This window comes from Chelmon rostratus, chromosome 7 (genome assembly GCF_017976325.1).
Source record: "Chelmon rostratus isolate fCheRos1 chromosome 7, fCheRos1.pri, whole genome shotgun sequence".
Classification (NCBI taxonomy): domain Eukaryota; kingdom Metazoa; phylum Chordata; class Actinopteri; order Chaetodontiformes; family Chaetodontidae; genus Chelmon; species Chelmon rostratus.
This window is the reverse complement of record NC_055664.1, coordinates 10,031,827-10,059,637: the sequence shown is the minus strand read 5'-3', so window position 1 is coordinate 10,059,637 and position 27,811 is coordinate 10,031,827. Positions and strand designations below refer to the sequence as shown.

The following is a 27,811-nucleotide window of genomic DNA, read 5'->3' as shown; positions in this document are numbered from 1 at the left end:
GACCATACAATAGATTTCTTGAGAAATCCCATCTCACATTTGTCAAGAAATCCAATTTCTTAACAAACCTGGAAGGTGAAATTAGTTGATTTGTTTGTTAATTCACCTTCCAGGTGTTATATCACCTGGAAGGTGAAATAATACCTAAAACAGATTACAGTTGCCTTTATTTACGATACCTTGGGAATATTTGCTCTGTCGTTATCAGAATATGTTGCTGACCTATTTGTAAATATCCTTCTCTCACTGCATATAGATATTAAGATAAAGAGGAGATTCCATGTATTCGTATGTGGACATTGGAGTGCTTTTATTATGAAGGGCTTGGAAAACAAGCAACTTCCGTCGTGTGTATATGACGACATCGCGCTGTTGCTTTTCGGTATCTTATCGCACTTTCGACTGGTTTTATTTTTACAGTTTTTAATAATTGTTATACAGCAACATTAGGAAAATTCAGCATTATTACGTGTAATGTTGAAAGTGACACAACCATTTATTTACGATAAAAATGGCTTCCTTCAATACGTATTTATATATATGTAGTGTTTATTTTTTTCCACGAAAATACCACCAGCTGCAGTCCTGTACGTTGGCTTTGATAGGTAGCCAGTGAGCTAACATGTGAGCAGTTGTGTGTATTGTATTGACAGGTACGCTGCTTAACACATGTGAAAAAACAACAGTTAGCCTTTACCTTTCCTGGAGAAAAAAGGTTTAGAATATATTAACGTTATTTCCATCGCTGGCTTTTACGAACAGGCTAACACTGAAGCTAAAGTTTAGCATGTCCTCTGTCAGCCACTGTCAACACTACAAGCTTCAGTAGGCACCAACAGGACATACAGCAGATTTCAGTCAAAATGTCTGCGTGTAAAAGGTTGCTTTACTTTGTGAAGCACAGAAGCTTGTGGACTCATGTTCGGAGAAATGTCACAACATGGTCTCCTGTTGGAGCTGCGTTCAATGCCAAAGCTCAGAGGAGGATGAACCTATTCGAGAAAAACGGGGTTTGTATTTGCTTTCAGTGTGTTCTGTTATAACACTGCTGCATCACTGCTCAATGACATAATGTAAATAGAAATTGCACAAAATCTTGATAAATATGTCATGACACTCCCTGTGTGTGTGTGTGTGTGTGTTACAGGGTTTGTTTGGAGTACCAGAGCTCAGCTGTCCTGCAGGCTTCCAAGTGGCCACAAAGGCAGCTCTGAAGAACACAGAGCGCCTGGTGGAAAAGGCCTGTTCGTGTCCTCCAGGGGTGGAGACAGTCGAGTCTTTCGACCAGCTCTCAGATGGTTTGTGTAAAGTGGCTGATCTGGTGAGTTCAACGCCCAAAATGTGCTAAAGCTTTGCATTGTAACTGATTTCATTAGGCTGCCATCATTTGATAGATGCCGTACACTCAGAGCTGCAAGTATTCATGTTATGCAGCAGTAGTTACCAGGTAGCCATTTCAGCCTCATTATGAGAGCAGTGTACCAGTGTTTGAACAGAACAAAAGAGAATAGAACAAACTTTGTTTTCCCACCAGGGCATGAAATTAGTGTTCATGTTACCTATGATGACAATACATGCAGTAAACAGAATACAAAATACCAAACACAACACACATAACAAATCATCAGTAATATACACAAAAAATTACTGAAATCTCCTGCCAAGGGGCTGTTTTAGTGTGTTCAGCCCATTATATTGATTATCATGCAACAGATTCCTTATATATCTTTTTGTTCACCAGACGTGTTCTGTAGCAAACACATTAACTCAAAGTCAGAGTTCAGCAGATCACATCTAATGATTTTTGCTGGTTACCAACAGTTGTCCCAGTTCTTCTAACAAACCGGGCGATGGTCATGGTCCTTCACCAGACTGAGATGGTGAACACAAAGCTGCTCTCCAAAATTTAGTTTGTTTTCTGTGTCTGTTAGATCAGTTAGGTTACTGGATTTCTGAGCAAGGCACTTCACATTGTTGTATCTGAACCTGTGCTGACGCCTCCGAGCATTGCCTGCTTCTTGTGCTCTTTGTAGGGTTGTAAGTAAACTGTGATCTTTCTCCCAACCACAGGCAGACTTTGTAAAAGTAGCACATCCAGATCCAGAGTTTAGGGAAGCTGCAGAGAAGGCCTGCGTAGAGATTGGCACAGTTGTGGAGAAGTAAGAGGAAATACATATTGATCTCCCCTTAACAAACACACATGATTAAAAACAAAAACATGTTGCATTATATTTCTGGTAGTTAAAAGTCCTGCTCCTGCATGCTTCAGGTGAGACGGACATTGAGTAGCATAGATGAGATAGATGTTAAGGTTTGCTGTTTGTATGTTTCAGGCTGAACACGAATGTTGAGTTATGCCAAAGCCTAAAGAAACTGCTGAACAACCCGGACTTTGTGGCTCAGCTGGACCCTGATACACGGTAATTTTACTGTCATCTTATTTAGCATACGCTGTATTGTAGGTGTCTAAAGTAGCTGTTGAGACGGCTGTGTGGTTGTAGGATTTATTGTTTATCTCTCTCCGCAATTATATCAATAACCAATGACAAAATCTTGTCCAATGATGGTGACGTATTTCTGCCTTTCCAGACGAGTGGCAGAGTTGTTCATGTTCGACTTTGAAATCAGCGGAATTCATCTGGATGACAAACTGGTGAGATGGTCGTGATGTATGGTCGCTCCAGCTTCACAGTCGTCTGTGAAACATGAACACGAACAGAGAAGATATCAATAATAAATAAAGACAACATCAATAGCGCATGTTTTGATATGCCCCTCTCCTGTACAGTGTAAAGTATTTACTGCACTTGCTGCCATTCTCTCTGCAGAGGAAGGAGGCAGTCGCACTTCACGTGAAGCTGTTGGATCTAAACAACGAGTTTCTGGTCAGCTCTCACCTGCCCAACAGAATCGCGAGGTCTGCCATTCCCGAGCATCTGCACCTGCAATTTGCAAGTGAAGGAAGCTTCATCCAAGTCGGGGGATTACATGCAGATTCCCCAGATGACTTGGTATGTGCTTTATTTGGTCTGAGTCACAGCAGCATTTCACCCTCTTGCTCAGCAGGTGGCGCCTTTCCCATGTTAACAGCTCATAGGGCTGGGATGTCAGAGCAGGCTGAAAATGATAGTAGCCCAGTCTGTCCTGATTAGCTAACAGACCTCTTTCAGAATGCTTCAAAAGGGTTTTTGAGAGCATTCTTGTTGGCTTCAGCCTCCTTTTGGCAGTGCTGAGCAGCGAGTTGCTATAAAATCAGTTCAAATACACTCTAAAAAATACTAACTTTAGTTTTAATGCTAATTTAATAAGCAGATTTCTTGTTCTGCCCCTTTGCTGCTTTGCCTCTTTTTAAATGTCATGTTGTATCTGTCCTCTCCTCCACTCGTAGGTGCGAGAAATTGCCTACAGGATTTACCTCTATCCAAATGCAGATCTGATGGAGTGTCTGGAAGAGCTGCTGAAATGCAGATACAAACTGGCCAAACTGGTGGGCTACGAGTCGTACGGACACAGAGCCCTGAAGGGGACGATGGCCAAGACGCCGGGTTAATATGTCTCTTTGCTTCAGTATCTGCAAGGTTATCGTTAGTCGGTGCTGTAGCCAAATGGTTTGATGGAGAGAGCGTGGAAAGATTAATTTCAGTGTTTGCTTTACAATAACTGGTAATAATTTTAAACTAGAGACCAGGTCATTCTCATTTCCTGAAGCTGAAGACGTTTGCTTTGTCTGCACATTTGGCAGCTGGTCTCAGGTAGTTTTACATGCTGCAACCTAATTTTTCTTGCCCCTTGCAGAGACGGTGATGAGCTTTCTTCAGTTGTTAACAGACAAGCTGTCAGACAGGTACAGTCTACTCTTAAAAGTTTTTGTCCAGCATGGGAAAATATGTACACATCCAATATTCTGTTTGGCAATCCACGTGGTTGTATCATGACCTGATTTTTGTTATATCTTGTCTAAGGACCAGTGTGTCGTTAAAGATTAAATCAGTGCTTCCCGTTATGGTTAAACATGAGTCGATGGGCCATGTGACACAGCGTGTTGCACAATATTCCCTGTGACCCACAGACTTATTTCCTTTTACAGACAATTTGATTAGTTCTTGTCATGTTTCCGTTGTTGATTCAAGGCCACAAGCTGTTTGTGTTGTTTGCATTTATCTCCTGTTTTAATGCACATGCACTCAGTGAGCTCAAAATTCCTCAAACAGCCCTAAATTATGCAAGTCAGGTGGACCCAAGACTCTAAAATACCTACAAGTATGGATGTGAGCACGGCAGCCTGTCCAGGGTATTTTCCTGCTTTCAGCCACATGCATGCTGGGATATGCTCTGCCCCCTCCCCTTGACCCCGAGTAGAGATGGGTTTGGTAAAGAATGGAATTAATGCCTGAAGTCAATTAGTTCCTAAGATGTTTTTTTGTCTTTTTGTCTCACAGAACAGCCAAAGACTTTAAGATGATGGGAGACATGAAGAAAAAACTCAACCCTCGTAACTCTGTGAGTTACTTATATTGTCCTCGGCTGCACAGCGTTACAGCGTATCCTGATCCACATTTGCACATTTCCCTCAATCAGAATGTAGTCAGTACCAACTGCTTAAAGCTTGTGTCTGTTTTCGTGCACTTTGTTTGATGTGATTAAAATCCCCCCGGTGTGATTTCACAGGAGCTCATGCCGTGGGATCACCCGTTCCTCAGTGGTGTCTTACGTGCTGAAAGGTGAGTCGCTGCTATCTAATGAAACATATTTTTCAGCCTGCTGTCATTTGATAAAGTAATCGTGATCAGTATCTTTGTGGTGGTTTTAGATGTTTGTAATGTCATATTCCACCAAGGTGTAAGTTGTTGTTGGGTCCCAGCTCATCCTCAGGTGTCAGGTGTTACAAAAGGTGTTAAGGGAGAAGCATGGGAGTTGTCTAAGTGTTCTCTCTAACTCCTTTTCTGATTCAGGACAAAAGGATCTGGTATAATCGACCTCTCCTGCTTTAGCCTGTTGGGTTTTTTTTTTGTTGATAGCACAACCCAAGCAGCACGGATGAAACGGTTTGTCTGAGGGAGCTTTTAAGTTCACCCAGTTTGAATAATCACATTTACGCTGACTGACGACGGCGCTGAACAGTCTGATTAACCGTTTAGGATGTTTACGTTGGAAAGAATGTCGAACATTTGCTCTTTCAAATGAGAGCTGATGCCGCTTTTCTCTGTTTTTATAACTTGAAGACATCTGGAAAATTGTGATGGGTGTTTTTCACACTTTTTTTTTTCATGTAATGTTTACATGGCAAGTTACAGCTGTTTAGTTTAGAGCTGTTTGATGGTGTTACTGAAACATTTGATGCCTTTATTAGAAAGATGGAGTAGAGAGAAAAAAGGAAATGAGGGAAGAGAGAGATGGGGAACAACATGCAACAGAGGTCCCCGGCTGACCTCAACCCCGACGCCACGTCACTGAAACCCATTTAAACAGGGATCATCTTTGTCCTTCAGCAACTCCATCTGCAAAATCCAAGCTGCCACATTCTAGCTTCAGCTGTTATTATTAGTCCCACTGAGCATCTCCAGCTTTTTACAGATGTCTGTTCTTAATGAACTGCACTTTTCCTTCCCAGTGCTCGCCAGAGACTAATAACATGACGCGCCAAACCTTCCAGATAGGTTTTAAGTAAATCTTTATGGCTGACATTATAGATCCCTCATGTGTCCTTTAGATTTAAGCAGCCACCAAGCTGTGTGTGTGTGTGTGTATGTGTGTGTGTGTTACCATGTGCCGCTCACTGTTCCCAGAGCTCCAGAGGAGGAGGAGTGGATCTGTTAGCTTGTCGTCTCTCTCCTGCTGCCGTTTGTGGTTTTGGGCTCTGGCAGGAGATGCTCCAAGAAATTTAGGGTGCAGTCTGATTGCATTAAAAAGCTGTTTCCCCAGAGCTGCTTCTGTTACCTGCCACACAAGTTTATGCACACACACACACACACATACAGCCATGTAGACCCTAAAGCTGTCAATCTCTGTTACAAACACTCGTCACTTTGTCGTGGTTTTCTCTCAATCACTCACTCAATCATTTTGTCTCTATCTCTGCCTTTCAATCAGTAACTGTTTGAACTGGAAAGTCTTCAAACCATATTGAAATGGGCTAAAAATGTGTGTGTGTGTGTGCGTGTGCGTACGTGTGCGTGTGTGTGAGCTGTGCTCAGCAGCAGTCTGTTATTCGTCACTGATAATACACTAGATTTGGTGTTCAGGCTAAACAAGTGTTTTGGTTTGGTGGGCTTTATCTGAAGTGCCTCACAGCAGCCTGGGTGGCCCCAGGACAGGAACAGCCCCCCCCCGAGCCCTGAGCCTTGGCAGTCTGGTGGCTTTGTCCTACAACTTGATAATGGTCCAGGGATTTTTAGCCAGACCGCTCACTAACCTGCAACACAACATTTATAGAAATAATGTGCTCAATTTAAATAGGGTGGTCATTGTGAGGCCTCAGAATTGGCTGTGTTTGCATTTGGTCTGCAATCAGAAGAGTCTTTCGGGACATTTAGTCTCTATCTGGTTGTGTTTTAAATAGTTTGACCCCACTTCCAGACAAAGGGTAAATCTTGAATTATCAAGGTTTTTTTATTACAATAATTATGGTGGAGATTGGACAACTTCCTCTGCGGGACAAGTGATTCACTCCTCTGTTCTGGTTTATGTTTTGCTCATGGCAGGTACAACATAGAGCCCAGTCTGTACAGTCCGTACCTGTCTCTGGGCGCCTGTATGGAGGGCTTGAACAACCTCTTCACTCAGCTGTACGGTGTGTCCCTCATGTCCGAACACCCGGGCGCTGGAGAGGTCTGGAGCGAGGATGTCCGCAAACTGGTAAACCAAAGACAGTTTTCCACCACGTGGTATCAACAATCTGTGTTTAAAAGTTTTGAAATACTGTGTGTGTGTGTTTTAATGTGTCTTTATGTCTGTGTGTGTGTTTCCAGGCTGTGGTACATGAGACAGAGGGACTGTTGGGATATATCTACTGTGACTTTTTCCACCGGCAAGACAAACCTCATCAGGTGTGCATACACACACTCGTCTGCACAATTTCTACATGTTCATGTTGGTTTCTCCTCTGAAAAATGGGTCTCTCTGTATTTTAAGAGGAACTTTTTATGTTACTCATCTGTTTTCTTTCCTCTGTTTAGTTTTCAGATCAGATATTCTTTATTGTCATCACCGAATAAAAAGTAATGAGAACAGACAAATCAGAAATAAATAAATAACTGAATACATCAATAAATAAAATTGATTAAATCATGAAAATGAGAATTTAAAAAGAAATTCTGTTTAAAACTTTGTACTTGTTCTTTAACCTTCAGTTTCTCTAACCCTCACTGCCGATCAGTTGATAACACTAAGTAATGATCATTAGACCGCAGGAAAGAGATGAGAGGTGACATCCGCTAATTAAATCAGTGACAAAATAAGCATCTTCATCTACATAACTTCTTCATCAACGTCGCCTTCCCTGCTCACCTCTGGTCTCTCCTTCTCCTCCTCCTCCTTGTCCTCACAGGACTGTCACTTCACCATCCGTGGCGGCCGCCGGTGCCAGGAAACTGGTCAGTACCAGCTTCCGGTTGTGGTGCTGATGCTGAGTCTGCCCCACCCCACCAAGAGCGCCCCCACCCTGCTCACCCCGGGCATGATGGAGAACCTCTTCCATGAAATGGGACACGCCATGCACTCCATGCTGGGACGCACGCGCTACCAGCATGTGACAGGTGAGCAGATTTACTTTAAAATGACAAATAACCAAAAAGCCAGACACAGTTGAGGCAGGACTGCACACATGTATCATTCAGTAGCTCCAGCAGAGCAAAAACAGTGCATAAATGTGGTGTGAGGTGATCGAGGTTTGACATTTTATGGGTTTTATCGGCTATGCAGTTCATAAATGTCACAAGCTAGGGTTCTGTTGTTAGAAACAGAGTCTATAACGATGGATGACACGTCTCCACTTTCTCCCACTGTACAAAAATGAAGTCAAAATATCCTGAAATATCCGGTTCACTGTCATCCTGCGCTGGTGACGTCATTTGGAGCCATACACCCGCCCAATTCAGTCATGATTATGATTAGCTGTCAATCATAATGCCACACCCCCTTTTTATAGTATCAAATAACTAATTAAAACCAAACTTATCAGAAGAGCGAACACTTGAACATACATCAGTGTGGTGAGAACTAGTTAATGACAGACACCATCTTTGGTAAATATTTATTCAACTTTAACATGTCTCCTCCTCTGATGTGGAGAGGGCGGGGTTTATGAGCCACACTGCAGCCAGCCACCAGGAGGCTGTCATGTGGCCCATGTTCATTGATACAGAGCTGTAGGTCATTCATTACAGTATGGCGAAGGGGGAATCCAATTAAGTGTGAGAGGAGAGCTTGCCAAAGCTGCCATTTGATGCTGTTTCACTTGTCATATAAAGTTGATTGATCTTCCCAGGTAATTCAAGATCTCCATAGTATTTGTTTTACATTAACAACAGTATCCATCGACTCAACTTGAGGCTGTTTCTACAGTCGACACCCGTTCAGACGTGCTGAAGCTCACGACAGTTGCATTACCAGTAACCCTTATATTATTCACTTTTCACATCAGATGTTGCACATGATATTACATTTAAACATGTGTGGATGGTCAAAGTGACAGCGTGTATTTGCAGCCTAAAGTAATGAGCTCATTGGAGTTGTGTGTCGGGTCAATGGACGATCCCGGTGCTTTTTTTTCTTTTTATTTGGGTGAAATCAATACCTGATTTCTTCAGTGCACCACAAATCTCATTTTCAGTTCTTGAGTGTCTGCAGTTTGTGTGCATTGACCCGCACAGGAAGAATGAAGAAGGCCACACCATCCTGTGTTTACATTTTTTGGTTTTATATCTAAGCTCTGACATCTCCCCTCTAGGAACCAGATGTGCGACTGACTTTGCTGAAGTCCCGTCCATCCTCATGGAGTACTTCGCCACTGACTATAGAGTCATCAGTCAGTTTGCACGGCATTATGAGACTGGACAGGTACGCCCGAGCCATGAGGATAAAGAGCAATGTTAAGACGCTGCACTAAAAAGCATTACTCAGTGGTTGCAGTGAGATATTTCAGTCATATGAAAGCCTTCGTTTTTCTTTTTAGCACTGATGTTGTAAATTGAGGTTGCGTCACATCAGCTGTTACCATGCCAACCTTCTCAGTCCATTCTGTAATGATGAAAGAGAGCAGATGTGCTTCAGAAGTTAAAAAAAAGGTTTCTCCTGTCTGTGTCATCGTGTACTCAGCCTCTGCCTGAGAGCATGGTGGCCCGTCTCTGTGAGTCGAAGAAGGTGTGCGGAGCTGCAGACACTCAGCTGCAGGTACAACCTCACACACCACACACACCACTTTCAGTTATATCCAAACGTAGGTTTCACTGACTGTGATGAACAATCCTTCATTCATTATGTCGATTTCATCAGATATTGTGGGTTAAATTATCAACCCAAATTATTTTTCTTTCCTTGTCCAAAGCTGCTGGTTTTGTGCTCATATGTTCGATAACATATTTCTAAACTAAAACTAAAATCAGAGGAGAAAGACTCCATGAGAAACATCTTGAAGAGGGCCGCAACTAACAATTATTTTCATTGTCCATTAATCTGTTGATTATTTTGTCAATGAATCGATTAGTTCTTTGGTCTTTAAAAAACTTCAGAAAAAGGTGAAAAACGTCAATTAGTGCCTCCCAGATGACGTCCTCAAATGTCTTGTTTTTTCCACAACCCGAAGATATTAAGTGTCCTGTCAGTGAAGGAACCAGGAAACGTTCACTTTTAAGAAGTTTCTTTAGAATTGTGACTTTTTATTTCTTAAAAAATGACTCAAGCCGATTAATCGATTATTAGAATAGTTGGCAATTAATCAGTTAATCATTGCAGCTCTAATCCAGAAGAATAATCTAAGTGCTTGTGCTTTAAATATGTTGTTGATGGTAAACACAGAAATGCTTCTTCTTTCTGTGGAGAGCTCTGCCTGTCCAGCACAGTACACTTATATGTCCAGACCGTGTTCATTTCCTCTTAACGTTCAGTTTGCATGTTTGCAGATTTTCTATGCTGTCCTGGACCAGATCTACCACAGCAAACCTCAGAACCGCTCCACCACAGACATCCTGAAGGAGATGCAGCAGAGCTTCTACGGCTTGCCTTATACGCCCAATACGGTACGTTCCCCGCTGTCTTTCTGCCATTTAACACGCTGCCTTTGACTTGGTTTCTTTCGAGCAGCTCTTTCCTTTAAGATTGTATCTTTGGATCGATTACAGGCTTTGAGGTCGACGATAATTTCTATCAGGGGAAAGTTCTGTTGTTACTGCTCAGTTGATCACAAACGTGACTGAGGAAACCTTTAGCTTTTTCCGCCTCCCTCTCTTTCTCTTTGGTTTTATATCTTTTACCCAGGCACAGCAGCATTTAAGGGATTAAAGCCTTTTTTTTTTTTTTGAAGCCCTGCTAAAATAACAAAGCAGAGGTATACTTTGAATGAGCCCTCCTGGGGGGAAATATTTGAAACTCTTCCTCCTGGTCCTTTAATGAAAAAAGCTCTCTCTTTACCCCGCTTTTGCAGATGTGGGCGAGAGGATGAGGCCAGGAGGGAGTAGGGAATCAAGAACACAGTCATAATTTAGCTGGGAATGGCCTTCATAGAGCATTTACTCTGGGCTATAATTATGTGGGGTGCCATCAGGAATAGAGATTAGAGAACCGCTGTATATTCTCCTAAAACGTCAGTGTCCCGGCCAGCGTGGCTCCTTACTGCAGTCCTCCCACTCCTCCGCCCTGCTTTGTAGCTCCCTCTCCAGAGATTGTGGTTTATGTTATATAGTTTCCCACTGTCGCAGTCGTTCCCCTTCAACGTTTCAAACCTCGCTGAGAGCTCTAACAGACACTTTCGCTTCAGCGTGCACAGCTAACCACAGCAGGATCGTTTTCCTCATTTGAACTCTGCTGAAGCTGAGGATGATTGCAGCGCTTAAGTTTCTTGAATTGGATCATCACTGGACCAGAGCGAAGTGAAAACAGATTTGTTTAGACCCTTCAATGACAGACTTAAACTTGTTTTCTCTTTTAAAATCGCCCTCTGTGTCCCCCTCTGGTCGTCCGCCCGCATGGAAACACGGCTCAGGAAAAGTTTCCACAGTAAAGTGAACATTTGAGTGGCTAATAGGTTACGGAGCGCCACAGATTATAAACATTAGGGTGATACTGACATGTGTATAGTTTATAGAGCAGGGCTATCATTTCCCGCTGAGCGCAGAGTGAGAGGATCAGCTGTGAGTAACACAGACCACATGCTCGCTCTTGAGCCGAAGATAATATTTGGAAATAAATGGCAGAAAGCAAGACGCTCTGCTCGCTGTGTTGACATTTCTTGAATCTGCGATTCTTGGCCTGAACGATTTGGGGCCATGTGGTCGCTCCCCTCTTCACCGAGCAGTGTTTTTAATGCACGCTGAAGCACAGATAATCCACATCCTCCTGTAAAAGTTGCACCTTCGCACCACGAACAAAACACCACGAGTTGAGTTTAGAAAGTATCTCACAAGAGAAGCAGAGTAAAAAGCCTGCGCTGACTTTGTCTCCTTTGTATGTAAGGATCAAAAGGATATCTCACTGACATGTCACCCACTTGCACTCTCTCAACTGAAGTCGATATTTATCATTTGATGTGAGGCGGAGGGGTTGGAGACAAAGAGGAGCTTGGAAGTCTGAAAATCACATTCGTGGCACGTTGTGACGAGCGTTTGAAAGCATCTTAGCAAAGACGGCAGATCAAACTGCTCCTCAGTAGCTGCTTATTTGTTTCGTGGATATCAGCAGCCATCAACCACAGGAAGAAATACAGTGGAATCAAAGAGTCTTCAAATCAAAGGCTGGCTGTCCCGTAGGTTTGAAACTCAAATTAAGCAACAAAAAAAGCACAGAACTGCTGTCTTTTGACTTTTTTTCAATATATCAACTAATTTTGTTCTTATGCATCAGGACAATCTTTCGTCAGTGTGTTCTGATCTTTCTTTTCATATGAATATGAATTAACTCCAAACAGCTAAAACAGACTTCTAACCGACGCGACCCAAGGCACTTTATCACTGCTGCGTTCAGCTGACAAAGCAAACTCGGTCAACTACAGCTTGCCTGGGCCGTTCTGAGCCAGAGCTCCTCTCAGGAGTGCTATTTACTCTTATTAAAGTCACTGCAGCCCAGAAGAGTCTCGTCAAGTCGACACTTTGGAGCTTAAGCATTTTTAACGCTGTTGGACCACCCGGATCAGACCACGGGGCTCCCTCCCATCAAGCTGGAGATGAGCTCTCGAACAGCTGTTTCCCAGTTTAGTACACTTTGTCATCCAGCAAACATAATTTTAAAGGTTTTTCTCATGAAAGTGCATGTAATAAACAGTTTTTAAAAGTTTTTTTTAGAAGGTATCTGCTGTTTTTAGATTAGTTGTTCACTGCTTTAGTAGCTGAATTTAGCTAGTTAGCCTTTCATTACAAGGACTTTAAATGGTTTTATAAACATTACAAGGCTAGTACATTTTATAAGAACTAAACCAGAATAACTTAAAGGATCTGTTTTGAACTCCTCGCTATACTGTCTACCTCTGACCTTTCACATTATAGTCAAATGTAGATGCAGAGACAATTATGATTTTATAATATTACCCTGTCAGCATAATCCAAACTGAAGACACAGACTTCTAATCAATTTTTTTGTCACTGATATTATTTCTTAAAGTATTCAGTGCCGTATAAAAGTATGTACTTTCTTTAAAGTGAGATCTCAATCTTAGTGAGGTTTACCAGATTAAAGCTGCTATCGTCAATATTTTTGTGTAAACAACAGATCACATGACTATGGGTAAAGTGAAAGGGGGCTGCTTTGTAGTGACAAACCCACAGCGAATTATCACCTGACTCTGCTGTTCCCCTTATCGCTGCAGAGGTCTTTAGCATCTTTTAACTCACTGTTTTGGTTTTACGGCCTACAGCTTTACTGTTTTGGTTCACTCATTGCTCACGTCACTGCTGATTTTTTTCCTCTGCACCAAACAGGAGACAAAGTTAGCGACTAGCTGGTGAACGTAAAGGAACATTTAGCAGCTTCATAGCCAGATATGTCCCCCTGGAGGCTAAATAAAGGTTGTATATATAAATGCAAAGTGAATTTTGTGGTTAACACTCAATAGCTACTGCAGTAGTTACGTAGCTTTATTATAAGGTGATAATACGTCTACGTTGTGTTTACAGCTTGTTTCTGCTGCCACCAAGTGGACAAAATCAATATCTATTTAAATACAGGATTAGAAACAGCATTCTGCTTTTTAAAATATTCATTAAAATGATTAGTGTTGGGCTGCATGGACTGAAGTCACTTTAATCCACATGAACAGTAAGAAGCACCAGGATTTCCTCTCTCTCTCTCTGTGGCGCTGAAGCATTTGTGTACAAACACAGTCCATACAGGAAGTTGTCTACAATCTTTGATTCAGTTGGAGTATAAATCATTAACTTGTTTAAAGTTATTATTATTTTTAATGTGGAGGTAGAGAGAGGCGTCTGCAGTCTGTTATGGTTTTGTTGGCTATGACAGCTGCTGTCTTCTCTAAACGGCTGAATGTTTGAGTGTTTGCCAGCTGAATTCCCCAGAGTCCCCGTTAGCAGAGATCATAAAAGAGCTCATCTTTATAGATATGGAGAGGGGCCCCCCGAGGCAACTACCGGGAGAACAGAGGAGAGGAGAAGGGGGCTTTCTACCATTTAGGAATTTCCATGTTTTGTCCTTTAAAGAAGGAGCTGGCAGGTTGTGGTTCAATGTTTTGTCATAGAGGTTTTTTGGAGCAGAGGTGTATTTATTCCATCAATATGATGACATCAGTAAAGACAACAGAAGCAGCTTAAACGTTTTTTTTTTTTTTTTAATTAATATCGATCAGTTAAATCAAGCTTCAGTTTATTTGCAGTGTCACAACTAAAACTGACGCCGGGTGGCTCGTATTTAGCCGCGGCCGTGGAACAGCTTCTCTCACTACACGCACTGTATCCAACAAATGCATAACATTTTTCATTTTAATCTAATAGAAATAGATAATTGCATGATGTCTTTGTGTAACCTCTTTATTAAGGAGCCAGAAATCAGGCATCGTCCCTGTTTGTCTGTCTCATCCAGTCTGGTGAAGTAGGAGTAGAAGCCCTGTCTTCTCCCTCAGGTGATGGTGATAATGTTGTGGCTTCATTTTTTACATTTCCTCTATAGGCATGGCAGCTGAGATTCAGCCACTTGATTGGCTACGGAGCCAAGTACTACTCCTACCTCATGTCCCGCGCCGTGGCCTCCATGGTGTGGAAACAGTGCTTCCTTCAGGATCCTTTGAACAGGTGAGACAGCCATGTTTCTATGTCACGATTCTGTCTGTGTTTTCTAAATCGATGAAATTGAGGCCACGATTCAATAGCAAACTATCAAATTGTGCAGGCAGGGAAAGTGCCGAACTCCTGTCCAATGAAAGAGCAAGTGGAGCTACAGATTCATGTGGAGTGACACTTGGTAGTGAAGGGACAGTAAGGTGGGACAGTTCAACCCCGAAGGAAAGACAAAAACGTCTTTACTTTGGGGTTGTCACCGCAAAACTGACACGTCACCCCAAAAACCGATCCAAGGTTGTAGTTTAATATGCAGTGCAAGCAAGGAAGATAATCTGCACCTTACTTGTAGAAAATCTCACATTATCAGCATGTATCTACTTTACCTTTGTGAAACCCTGATGCTTCTACTGTTCAGATGACGGCTTTGATGAGGATTTTTAGATTAATCAGTATGGATTTGATTTGAATACTTTACTTTAATTGAATGGATTTGATTGGCATCACAGTGATGGACATGACAAATTTAATCAGTGTCAACAGTAGAAACCACAGGGTCACGAGCTTCACTGAAAAGTTATTAATCACTCGTTCAGCTCCTGTACTTCAGCTTCCACAGAGGTTTGAGATATGTTTTGATTAACTCGCAGTCTTGACTCTCTTTTCAGTCGCTTGTAACCTTGTGTTCACGGTGAGAGTTAAACAAATGATATAAAGGCGCGACGTGAACCTGTTTCATGTTTGGAGTGCCGAGACAGATGCCCCCTGACAGGCCTCCTTCCCTGGATACTGTTAAAGTCTCTGCCGCCTGACATTGAATATGACGTTGATATGAAGCTCATGCTGATGCGACAGGTGCCTGCTGTAATCACAGCACCCACATTACCAGGCCCTCCCTTATCACAAGTGTTTGCCCCTGGACAGAGCACAAAGGCTTTATTTTGAAAAACGACCCGAGCCCTGCAGTGTTTTCCGTCTGCCTCTCTGTTCTCTGTTTTCTTTTCCTTTGCTTTCTCTCTGTTTTTACGCCTCTCTCTCTTTCCCGCTGAGTTTGTTTTAGTTCCACCTGCTGTTGTCAGATCTCTGGTTCCTGTCACCTGTCTGTTGTGAACAGGGCAGCTTATGAGACTTGGCCCTGGGGGTCCGAGCGGCAGCGGCGGTGTTGGAGGGCTGACGGGGAAGAGTACAGGTGTCTGTAACCGAACCTCTTTGTCTTCTCTGTTTGTCTTTCGTTTCGTCAGGGACATGGGTGAGCGTTACCGTCGGGAGATGCTGGCCCATGGAGGGGCCAAGGAGCCCATGCTGATGGTGGAAGGTAATTTACCACATCCAACCCCCCCAACCCCCCATCCCCAAATGGTTAAAGAATCTTTTCTCGTTAACCCAGAAAAGTCAGCCAAGCACTTAATTTTATCACCAGTTCATCTCTAAATGTTTGGCACTTTTAGGCCTCAGGTCCCCCTCCACTATTTGTGGACTCTCAGCTGACCGTTTGACCCCGCAGCCTTCAGGCAGCAGCCGTCCCACCATCGATTTCACTGTTTTAACAGCTTTAGGATTCTCCAGAGTTCATCTCCTGCTTTTCTTCAGTTTAGGATTTAAAGTGTCAGTCCATTCGCTTCCAGTAGCACCAGTGAAATTGGTTGTGTATAATTACTGGAACATATTGGTGTTGAGTTTGTTTTTTTTCCCACAGTGTCCTCTCTCTGAGGCAGAAAAACATCCTTGAAAAAACAGAGTTTGTTTTGGTGGCAAAGAGGACTAGAGGAATACACAGGAAGAAGCATTAATAATTACATAATAAATAAAGGGACAGATGAATAAATAAGTAAAAGCAATACATGGAAACAGAAAACCACCTTTCTCCCATTGCATAGTGGCGAAGCTTACACAATTCAAAGTAAGAGCACGAGAAAGGGGGAAAATTTAACATTATCACTTATTATTTTGCAGAGCCTTCAGCTGCTTGTTGGTATTTCCATACCAAGCATGTCAACAAAAATTTAAATGGGAAACCATCAAGCATAAATAACTATTGGTCATCGTTGGGAGAAAGATGGGACTTTTCATTACACAGCAGTCAAACCAGAAAATAAGATACATTATTTTTGGGTTGACCAATCAATTATCAATCAATTGCAATAATTTGGAGCAACTAGTAGTTTATCTATTAAGTAAGATTGACTGGATTTCTTGGGGGCCATTACAGTCCTTTAACCTCACCGGGAACATGTTGCATCAGCTGATCACCTGGACGTTAAGTCCTGATGTGAGTTTGTCATCAGACAGAAGCAGCTGTGAGTCCATTAGTCAGGTTGTATTTCCTTCAGGTGTTCACAGCTGCTGCTGCTGTTGTGGTTTGGCCCGCCCTGTGCATCAGCTCCCACAATGACACATATTTACCGGTTTGCCACACCTGCCAAGGTTTCTTATCTTTGTTTACATGAGCTTTGTGAACCCAGAGACACCGTCAGTAGGCTGCTATAGTATAAACTGTCGAGTCAGCTGCGTCTGGCCGCCGTTCATGCTAGTCCAGCCCTTTTCTGAGGTCATTTATTTGATCCGCTCTGAAAGCATGTTTACTGAATGACATTATGCTGCTTTTTTTTAAGCACAGACAAAATACAGGAGGCAGGAAAGACAGACATGGATGATTATGGGTTTGAAACCGAGAACCTGCTGACTCTGCAGGCCTGAAATCACACACTGGCATGTAACCACTTCAGATCAGCTACATTTTTTAGCCATGCTTGTGGCGTGGCTCAATCGGTGGTTGGTCCAGCACTTTGGTCCAGACTGAAATATCTCAACAACTATCGGTTGGATTAGGATGAAACAAAGGTTAACATGCTGATGTTAGCATTTAGCTCAACACACCGCTGTACCTAAGTCCAGCCTCACAGAGCTGCTAGCATGGCTATAAGATCTTAATCTTGTTTTGCTATATTCTGGTGCGTCTTTCTCTCAGTTTGTAACCATCAAACTGTAGTTAATCAGGTTATGCCCTTTTAGCAGAAGCTGTGGCAAATAGAAAACTACTTCCTCGCATTGCCCTCTGCCCTCTCTTCATCTTCCATGACTTCCTCCTTCGTGGAGCAGCCACTGTGGCATGTTGGGACAGGACAGCAGAGGAGAAGGTGAGAGGAGAGAGGCAGAGAGAGGGAGTAGTAATATCAGGTGACATTTGGGAGTGTACTGTAAATCTCTCCCTCAGGGTCACCTCCTCCCTGCTCCTTTGGATTGTCCTTCTGACAGCTCCAACCAGGGCTGCACCCAGCCTCTGAAATTACAACCACCAGCAGATCAGATCCTGGTTATTAAATCTACTGACCAATTAACTGTTGTTGAACTGACAGTATTTGCTTTTATGGCTCCCTTTGAAGTGAATGCGACTCTAATTATAGGCCAAGGCCCTGTGTGCACGATAGCTATCGGGGTCATATTGATCCCTCTGGCTGTCTTTCCCAGCCATAAGTCATTGTTCAAGCCTCAAGCCTGTAAAAATGTGTGCTATGGAGTAATACTTTACCAAAATAATTTTGTGTTATAACAGAGAATGCAGATCAAATGAAATGAGCCTTGTAATGGCTGGATGTTTAGTTCCAGTCTCACATTTTTGGCAAGGTCCGGTACAGTTTTCAGTGCAGTTTCATTACCTGCATTCATGAATTGATTTATTTTTATTTTTATTTCAAACTTCTTTCTTTATTTCTGTCTTTCTTTTCTTATCATAAAGTGTATTCCATGTCTTGAGAAATGCTCAGACTGAGGTAAAACATCTCCACATTTTGATGGCTACATATGTCCTCATAATTTACTTTAGCATCATGAAAGCCGCAGTCAGAGTTATAAAACTGCATCAGCGCATGTGCTGAAACATTTAGCTTTTCACCATTATTCGCTATGGGGTTGAGAGGTTCATAGCAATCATCTTGAATTCCTATTGGGGAATGGAAAAGGATTTTGAAGAGAATAAGAAGGGCCCTTTTATGTCTAAAGCAGTATTTAGGCCAGATGAGACCAGAAGACGAGAGGAAGGATACAGGATCCAGATCCAACCCATTACACATAATCCTTTCAAACAAAACCCCTTGTAAATGGAGGTGTGTAACATTTCCCTGCTATCCCCTTCAGCGAGGTGGTAGAGGGGGCACAAGGGCACACAGGGAACCGGAGCAGGCCCAGCAAGGCTAATCAGAGGCCAGCCTTTATCTGTGTGGCTGCCTGCCTGCTACTGGATGTTTCCCAGGAAAAGACAGCGTTGAAATGTAAACCCGGGCATTAAATCCAGGGCAGCAGCATCAGGACTGAGTGAGCGAGTCAGAGGAAAAGTGAGAGTAAGAGGGAAGTGAAAGGCGATCGACTGACTGAGCTGAGGCTCGGCTCCTGCTACAGAGAGGGCTTTCATGGCCCAGACAGTTCCCATAGCCCTGACCACCGAGCACAGAAAATGGATCTACTTGGGTTCGGTAGCTGAGTCCCAGGACCCTGATGGTTCTTTGTCCGGAGGCAGCCTGACTGAGTAGTTCTTATGATTGTGTGCATAGTCACTAATAAACCCCAAGAGCTCAGTGGTCTGCACCGTCTCTCAGCACATTTGTGACAATGATGTATAGTTAGAACAGAGATGATTGGTTGAACCAATCAGATGTAATGCTGCTAAATAATCTATATAATTTATAGCCTTTACTTAAAAACAGGCATGATTTGTGATAGAAATCATCTTTTTAGTGCTCCATACAGCCCAGGTACAGAGGGAAGTGTCTCATCCTTGATTTACTGATTGCCCTTTGATGGCTGCTGCGCTGTGAAGAAAAAAGTAATAAAAGTCCTGCAAGATTTGAAGAAATACTTGTCATCGCTGCAGACACAGATGGCAATTTGCTGTAGCTTTTGTGTGATGGAAATCCAGCCAAATGAATGAAATTTAAAGAAATATGACAGTTACAGAAATGCATGCTCACTCGCTCAACTTTACAGTGTTAACATGCTAGTGATCATGTTGTTAGCTTGCAAGCATTTACTAATTAGCGCTGAACACAAAGTAGAGCTGAGATTGATGGGAATGTTTTTGGCTTTGCAGGTGTTTGGCCATAAACCAAAGTATCAGAGGAATTCAAGTTTTATAGGCGAAAGTCACCAAAGTTATTAAAATTCATCCTTAGGGCGACATGAACAACTTCACCAAAGTCCCATCTATCCAAAAAGTTGTCCGTATATTTCACTTCAAACCCCAAGTATGAACCTTGTGGTGGCGCAGGAGGAAAAGCGAGCAGATCATCAGAGTCAGTGGGATTCATCCTCTGGCGGCCATGAATGTCAAAACAGTTGTTGAGATAGCTCAGTCTGGACTAAAGTGACACACTGCTTGTGTGGCTAAACATCTGTTTACATAAACATTTCTAAAATACCAGTAGGTCTAGATGCACATTAGGTTGCATAACTCTGATTTTTGCACTTGGATGCAGATTCATTTCATGCTGGTTTAGGTGGGGAGTTTTTCTTACATTAAGAGGTCGCTTTACTGAGGTTTGAGGATCATATTCAACAAAATTAAAGGTTTTCTTCTTTTTTAGTTTTTGTGAAGGCACGTACACAACAAAGAGCTTCCCAGTGCAATGTTTGTCATCACCCTTGTCCTGCTTGCATTCAGGACCTGTCTTAAGTGCTGTTTGTAAAAGAAGCTTCCTGAACTTCAAAGGTGTAATTACAGAGGCAGCGAGCCGAAGGTTCGCCTCCAGGTTTGACAGAGGCAACTGCTTTTCACACCTCGACATGTTTCGAATGGTTATGAGCCGCGGCTGAACAGCTACTGAAGCAGGCAGAAATGTGCCATGAAACGCGCGAGCGTCAAAGCTGAAGTGATAGCGGTGTATGAACATTGTTTCGTGTGCATACTGGGAATATGACGCCGCAGAGGCAGTGAAGTCGAGGCTCAAGATACTGTGAGCTGCAGTTTGTTCATGTTTTAAATGCAAAAATGTGGCAAACTGCTGCGCGCTCCGAGTTGCAAGTGGGTGTAATTGGCCTATAAAAGCTGCCAATTAAATCATGAAAGAACAGAACACAGCCAAGCCCATGGGACTGGGATCAATAGCTCTTATAAAACGACCAGTTTCAGCTAAGCCTTTCAGTGGTTAAAGACACTGTCTGGCAGTGCTGATTAGTGCTCTAAAAGCAGAATACAGGTAAAAATAAAAGTGCTTGCTACACTTACTTTCAGGGAGGCTAGACCCATATTCAGAAAATACTGTCGTATTTAACTGACTTTAGAAGAATGTCTGCCATCAGACAGTTTACTCCCAATTTCTTTATCTGTGACAGAAAAAGTCTTTTTAGGCGGCTGCTCAGATGTTTGATAAGTTCAGCCAGCAGTAGCTGCAGGCTGGGCAGCAACTCTGAAACATTTCTACTGAATCCTTGTCCCCAGAGCTGTCATTAGCCAGGCTCAGAGCTGTTAGCCAGCCACGAAGGTCTTCATTTGCCTGATACCCATCGCCCACCACCCTTTAACAAAATAAATGATCCTGTGCGAGCCGTGTATGTTCTCCAGTGAGAGATAAAGCCTTGTTTATTTGAAAGATTGTATTCTGTCTGTGAATGTATGTAAGTGCAATCAGAGAAAAATATTGAGGCAGATTTTTCCATGCACACTTGCAGCTTTCTGCAGCGATCAGAGGGTGATCACGAGGATTTACATGTTAAGTCATTTTTTGATGGAGCGGTAGGAGTGGAAAAGCCAAGAGCTGTGTTTAAATACGCTGTCAATATAAAGTGAGTTTCCATTCCTCAATGGAAAGAATTCTCTCTGATCTGTATTGAGAAAATAACTATTTCAGACCAGAAGACGAAGTGGAGCTGAAGAGGAGGGTCTGTGATTTGAACGTACCCACACCAGCCTGGAAAAACTGGGCAGGCACAGAGAATGAGTCGTGCACTTTCCTTCCCCAACAAGTGCTCTCGAAGCGCCCTCCAGAAAAGATACTCAGCTGCCAGTGGGGCTGTTCAGTGGCCAATATGTGTGGAACTGCAAAGGATTTGGCTTAAAAGGTGCATTCGTAATCAGCGATCTGTCGTTAAGAAAAGAGCCGCTGTTATTTCAAACATGCTTTGTTCGTTACGTGTCTGCCGTTTTACACAAACTCCGTTGGCCAAATTGGCTCACGCTCCAGGCCCTGAGACGGCTGTAATAGGTAGAAGCCTCGTCCCTCAATGGCTCTGTCAGTGCCATTATGAATGGAAATGGAAACTCTTAAATCCGAGATGACTCACATGGCAAAGCCTCTGTCCTCAGGCTTTCCGAACAATGAACACAAAGCGCAGCCTATGTTTAGTTTGGCTCTGGATTTCCTCTGTGCGTCGCCAAGGCTGAGCGTATATTTGTGCCCACTGTAACGCTGTCAGGCACGCAGAGAGACTCGTGCTGTATCTGTGCTGCGGTGGTCCGGTTGTTCTAATGTGGCTACTTTTTGCCAAAGTAGCTGCGGCTCCACTTTGTTTGGGTGGAGGAGGAAATCTTTCAACCTGTACAAATAAAACTGTTTCCATGGGTGAACACCGCTGAGTGTAAGTGTTCGTCCATGGAATGAGTGAGCCGATCCTTTAAATACGAATGAAAAATGTGTGTAATACAGTCCAGATGAATCCACTGTCTTGGTTTTTATGGTTGTAGCAGTCGGAGGGCTTCCTACACACATTCATTCTGTAGTTTACCCTGCATGGTTTTATCTGTTCATTCAGAAGCATTCATTTTATTTATCTTTGGTGCTTACCGTCTCATTGTGCACTGATTGTACTCTGCCGCTGTGCTTTGTCAGATTCGGCTCCACCTCCTTGTGCGCACGTATAAAAGCAGCCTCTCAGATCAGATACTCCTGCGCGGTGTTGTTATGACTTTGAGTTTATCTGTGCATTCCTCTCAAACTCTCTCAGGGATCTGGGCTGAGAAAAGACTCACTCTTCACCGCTTATTGTTGCGCCTCTCTTCATCTACTGTTGCCCGCCGTGTGGGACCCAGGTGCTGACACCCCGAGCTGCTGGTGATGAGAAGCCGGGAAGGGCGCTTTTGTTTACCTGACTTCACCCTTTCCATCTCTCCCCTTCTCCTCCCCCTCTCTCATCGCTCTTGTCACGTTAACTTTGCTTGTTTAACACAGTAACCTGTGGCAGGCGAGACATCAACAACCAGACATCAGATCCCCCCTCCTGGATACACAGTCAGGAAATTACATCTATTAGAGAAAGTGGCGGTGATGCTGCAGACAGAGTATGGAGAGCTCAAATTGGTAGCTGAGCCCACAGCTCCATCTGAACCAAGTAAACAAGTGTCATGTCAGAACATGTGTGTACCTGTGCGCTTGTTTCTTACACTTACACTGGTGGAGTGACGGGGGAGGTGACTGCCTCTGGCAACTGAAAAGATTCATGCAAGGATTAGCGAAGCGTCTCATCGACATGTGATTGTTCTCTCGAGCCAGACGTTTTCCTTCCTAAGCATGAGGTCACTGATCACGCTGCTTTTTTAAGGCTGCACTGATCAATGTTTTTGTATCAGCAATGTGTCAAATGTGTAATGTGAAAGAGGTCACTAACCCACAGAGAGTTATCACCGGGCTCAATGGCTCCCCTCAGCTACATGAAACGCTTTAGCGTCTTTCAGCTCCTTGTTTTTTGTATCGTGCGCAACTTTACTGTTAGCGACTAGTCAGTCAAGTCCATTTGATTTATTTAACCCATTATCACTCTCATATTTGTACATATTGGTTCAGTCTGTACCTTAAACTGTCCACTCAAATAAGGAAGAACGAAAAAACAAAAAGCGGGGCAAAAAACTGAATTAACCCCAAGAAGAGTAACAGAGGAGGGATCCTGCATCAGAATGTAGACCATAATAGTGAAATTACAGTATGCTGGTGAATATTTAAACACAAAATACTTAACATGTCTGTATTTAAATATCTAAAAACATTACATTGTGTACTTATGTCTTCCCAAATATTTCCAACAGTGGTCAAACTCAGAGAAATCCCTGATTTTGTTCAAGGATCTCTGTTAGCGTTCTGATGTTAGCATCTCAGTACAGAGCCGTTAGTATGGCTGTAGACACTTAGTCTATTGCTTGAACTTCCCCCTCCACTCAAAAATGTATTTTTTCCAATCCAATCTTAAGGGGCGGGCCTACGAGCATCACAATCCATGTCAGACACAAATTATTATTCAAAGGAGATTATTTTATATACATCTTCTACAACATGTCTGGAGGGAACTTTAATTTTAGCCGGTATGTTTTCATGTAGGGAAATATGCTTGACTTTCATCATCATGTGTTTTCATCTACACAGCCATATTTGAATTGGAACGATCCCTGTTTGTTGTCTCCCGGCTTTGAAATGAGAAAGTATCAAATAATCATGATCAAAACTTACAATCAAAATTAATATGAATAGCTGGTAACATAACGTGGAAACATACATTGATAGCTGTGTGTATAAAGAAATTCTATAAACTTTATTTTCCACAGTTTTATTTCTAGTAACAGAGATAGATTGGGTGATAAAGGCTTCGAGGTTCTGGAAATGTTTGGTTTAGGTACTTTGAAAGTGCTTGAAAGGTGCTTGAATTTTAAAAACTCTGATGAACCCTGTCATTAAATGGACAGGAATGAATTAAAATGAACAGCGTGAGATGTCCTGTGCCTATATTTAGCTGAACATGTCCCCTTTCACCACTGACACCATGATGTCATCTTGGACTGAAATTTCAATACTTAAGCACTTTTCAGTGGCTGTTGTGTAAATTGTATTTCCTTACAATGCCAGCTCTCTGAAGATGGATTTAAGTGCAACTTGATAAGCTGGCCTCGATATCCTCTCGATTAACACCTTGTAGTGAATCTTGAGCTGCTCATACCGTTTTGGTCCCCACTTTAAAGGGGCCATCAAGTGCCACAGACGTCAACGGTGGTCACAGCAACAACATCCTGCAGCTCTTTAATTAGGCCTGTCATTTATGGTTGGAAATCACGGCTTTCATGTGGCTGCCTTGTTCCCTGGGATGCAGGGGCCTTGCGGTTGTGGCGCGTTGGGGACCCCTGTATGTTGGTATCATCTTGTAGCCAAAGGGCAGGGTGCAACTGGTGGGTAAGAGGAGATGATAATCCCTTCTCTGGTGCTCTCATGCAAGGCGATTCACTGGAGGCCGGGCCAAACCCGCACTCAGCGTCTACCTGCTGAGCCAGTTTCAGGATGGCAGCGACACAGGCCCCCCTGTGCGCGCATGCGTGCGGGCATGTCCGCGTGTGTTTGACCGTCCGTGTCTTGCGGCGTGTCTGTGCGCTCAGGATCGACGTGTGAAACTGCTCGCGTCTCGGTTCATGTGTGCCTGTGCAGACATGCTCGTGTTTGAGTGTGTGTGCGTTGGAGGTGACCGATGCAGGAAAGAGGGGGAGGGGGAGAGCGCCTATTTACATTGGCAGCAACACAAGGGGAAATGAACTGACTTCAAAGCGGGCGTGCAGCTGAATTGTAAAGTGAGCGAGGGAGTCCTCCACGCATGAGCTGGCAGACAGGCTCTCAAAACACAGACAGACATTCCCAGGGCTTGCTCGCTGGCTGCACACTCATATTTGCTCTAGGGCACTGCTCACAGGCTGGTATATCCACAGATTGTGTGTGTGTGAGAGAGAGAGTGTGTGATATCCCATTTAGAGCACTTTAAATGTGTATTCCAGGATACCTTTTTTTTTTTTTTTTTACAGGCAGGAGAGGAAGATGTTGAGAACTTCATGGCCGAGTTTTACTACATGCAGTCTGTTGGGTCATGTCATGAGTTTCTCTGCAATAAGGAGAATGTGTGAGGGTGCAAAACAAATGTCCTTAATGATTGGATAAAATAAACTAAGTTTAATGGATGTTGTGGTTCTTATGCTCTTACTAATTAGAATGCAACATTGCCCTCACTAAACACGTGAAATTAAAATCCTGAAAATACATCATACTCCTGATGATGACATTGCAGGGAAACTGGAATTAGAGCAAAAGTCTCAGGAGTGGCAGCCTGTATCCATAAATTTAATTGGATTTTAGCTTAATTCAGGATAAAAATAGCTCTCACGTCAAAGGATTTCTTAACTTTTTTTTTAAACCTCGGACTGCTCTGCTTTGTAAAACCACCGCTGTGGCTTCATCTTAAATGTTCCAAAAAAGGCTGCTCTTTTCTTGTCAGAATGAGGCGAGATGGAAATAGCATAGAAAATAGAAAACCAGTTTATCCCAGTGCCCCGCCAGAGCTTTTTCATTCCCAGAGACAGATGTGCATTGGACACAAACCCTGAAAGCTGCTGCTTTGTTTTTGTGTGGCAGGGATGCTGCAGAGGCGGCCCACCATTGAGGACTTTGTGGACGCGCTGGTGTCTGAGCTCAACCCCAACTTTGAGACCTTCATCATGGACTCTGAAAGCTGAAAGATGCCCCATGGCGGCATGGAAAACAGGCTCGAACCTTTGGGAGGTAAAGAGAGCACTGGTGATGCCGGGCTAAGAGGTGAAAGACATGCAGACAGGGTGCACCTCACTCTTACCAAACATCTTCACTCTGTCTGGAAATGAATTGTTAGCATTTTATATACTGCTGTCTCTCTAAAAGTCACATTGACTTACTTGATATATTTGCCTAATTCTGCTGTTAATATAAGGTAATATGGAAAGAATATAGAGTTGCTACCAAACCTGGAAACTCCCGATTATGTCTAAATAGTCATTGCTGCAGATTATTATGGTATAGTGTCCCATTCAAACACTTCCCAATGCTCTGGACTCCCACGTGTCACCATGCATAGCATTTCAACAGACTCCACAGCACAGCACGTGCTGTTATCATAAAAACATTTTGAGTTTGTACATGAGCTTTTTCACCTTTTGTCAGCACTGAACTTGTACTCTGTAATGATAATCCCTATAAATTTCTGTGAATACGTTTTAAATAAACTTCAGATTTTTGTGTATTTCATCATTTAAATTGCTTTTATTCTCATAAATTCATTAATCCCACCACCAGTTTACCCCGTTAAATATCCCTTTTATATCCCGCACTAGCAAAACTCTGTTTTTTCCTGATCAAATCAGCGTGAGGAAGAATACTTAATCTGCTCTTCCTGTCATGTGATCATTGTTTAGGCTTTAAATTAATACCGCTCCATCTGTTTTGTCTGTCAGGGGGAGGAAGGGGAGGAAGGAGGAGGTCAGAGAGAAATTCAGCACTTTGTGCAATGAATTTTCAGTCAGAAATTGGAAGTGTGGTCACGTCTTAGCATGGTGTAGAGCTATATGTCAGCTGTATTATTATGGAAAGTTACTTTTTACTGCACACTGTGTTAAAGCTGCTCAAACATCACCTTTAAGCAGAGCCTCTTGTAGTTTGGTCTCTAAAGGAGTTTTTCCACGTTTCCACAGACGAACAGAACAGACAATCTGCTCCACAGACTGTACGTTTGAACAGATGCAAGCAGCTGCTCCCTGTAACAATGTCCTTGCTTGCCCAGCTCAGATATGAGACCCGAGGCAGGCGGCGAGGAGCAGCTTTGCATGGTTATTGATGGTGTGAACACGCCATCAGAGAGAGACAGCGAGCTGGGTGGCTCGAACCACACAGGGGCTGCAACACAGCAGTTGACGGTCTCCAACATGACTGTACTGTCATTTCAGGTGTTATTTTAATATTTGTGATCTATTTCCAGCTGATCCTCAGGCAACTTTGTATCAGCACAGACTGTGGCTGCACTTCAGCTGGATTTAGAAAGTGTTTGTGAAGGGAGCCATTATACTTAAAGGGCCCCTTCATCAATTTTACATGTCAAAATAAGCAGGAGTACTAGTCAGTGTTGTTTTCAGTGTTCCTATTATTTTTTATTATTATAAACAACAAAAACACCCCTCTGTTTGAGAGACATAGGTGTTTAGAAGGCAAGGAGGGTCTAACCAAAGAAGCTGCAGGACAGCAACTACCGATTATTTTCATTATTAATTGAAGCTTTAATATTTTTTTTAGAATAATCGATGTCTGTACATAAAATGTAAGAAACTGAAAAATTCCACTCACAGTTTGACGGCAACAAAATGCTCGTTTTGTCTGACTTTTGTCATTATGTGTCTCTGAGAGATTAAATAACTATCAAAACAGTTGGAAAGTCATATTTGTTGATTGAGTAATCGTTTCAACTCTAAAGTCGGACAGTGTAGGATTCAGCGTTTTTGGAGCTAAAACCAAACTTGAGTCCCCACACAATGGAAGTGCATTCATAAATCGCTCAATTTAATGAACTGAATGAATATAAGTACGTAAACTTGTTCAAGTGGTTTATTTACAAAAAAAAAATATGTGGAA

General features: G+C 42.8%; 1 protein-coding gene across 1 annotated transcript; it reads left to right on the top strand.

Moving 5' to 3' along the window:
* The first annotated feature begins 595 nt into the window (after positions 1 to 595).
* On the top strand, positions 596 to 26,388 carry LOC121609110 (mitochondrial intermediate peptidase-like). Its single transcript, XM_041940658.1, has 19 exons — positions 596 to 1,010; positions 1,148 to 1,321; positions 2,071 to 2,159; positions 2,334 to 2,420; positions 2,590 to 2,653; positions 2,829 to 3,011; positions 3,389 to 3,545; positions 3,796 to 3,844; positions 4,440 to 4,500; positions 4,669 to 4,721; positions 6,702 to 6,855; positions 6,969 to 7,046; positions 7,547 to 7,754; positions 8,948 to 9,057; positions 9,316 to 9,390; positions 10,119 to 10,235; positions 14,326 to 14,447; positions 15,674 to 15,747; positions 25,793 to 26,388. The coding sequence occupies exons 1-19, from the start codon at positions 864 to 866 to the stop codon at positions 25,891 to 25,893; spliced, it is 2,103 nt and encodes a 700-aa protein (XP_041796592.1). The 5' UTR covers positions 596 to 863; the 3' UTR covers positions 25,894 to 26,388.
* Positions 26,389 to 27,811: the final 1,423 nt, after the last annotated feature.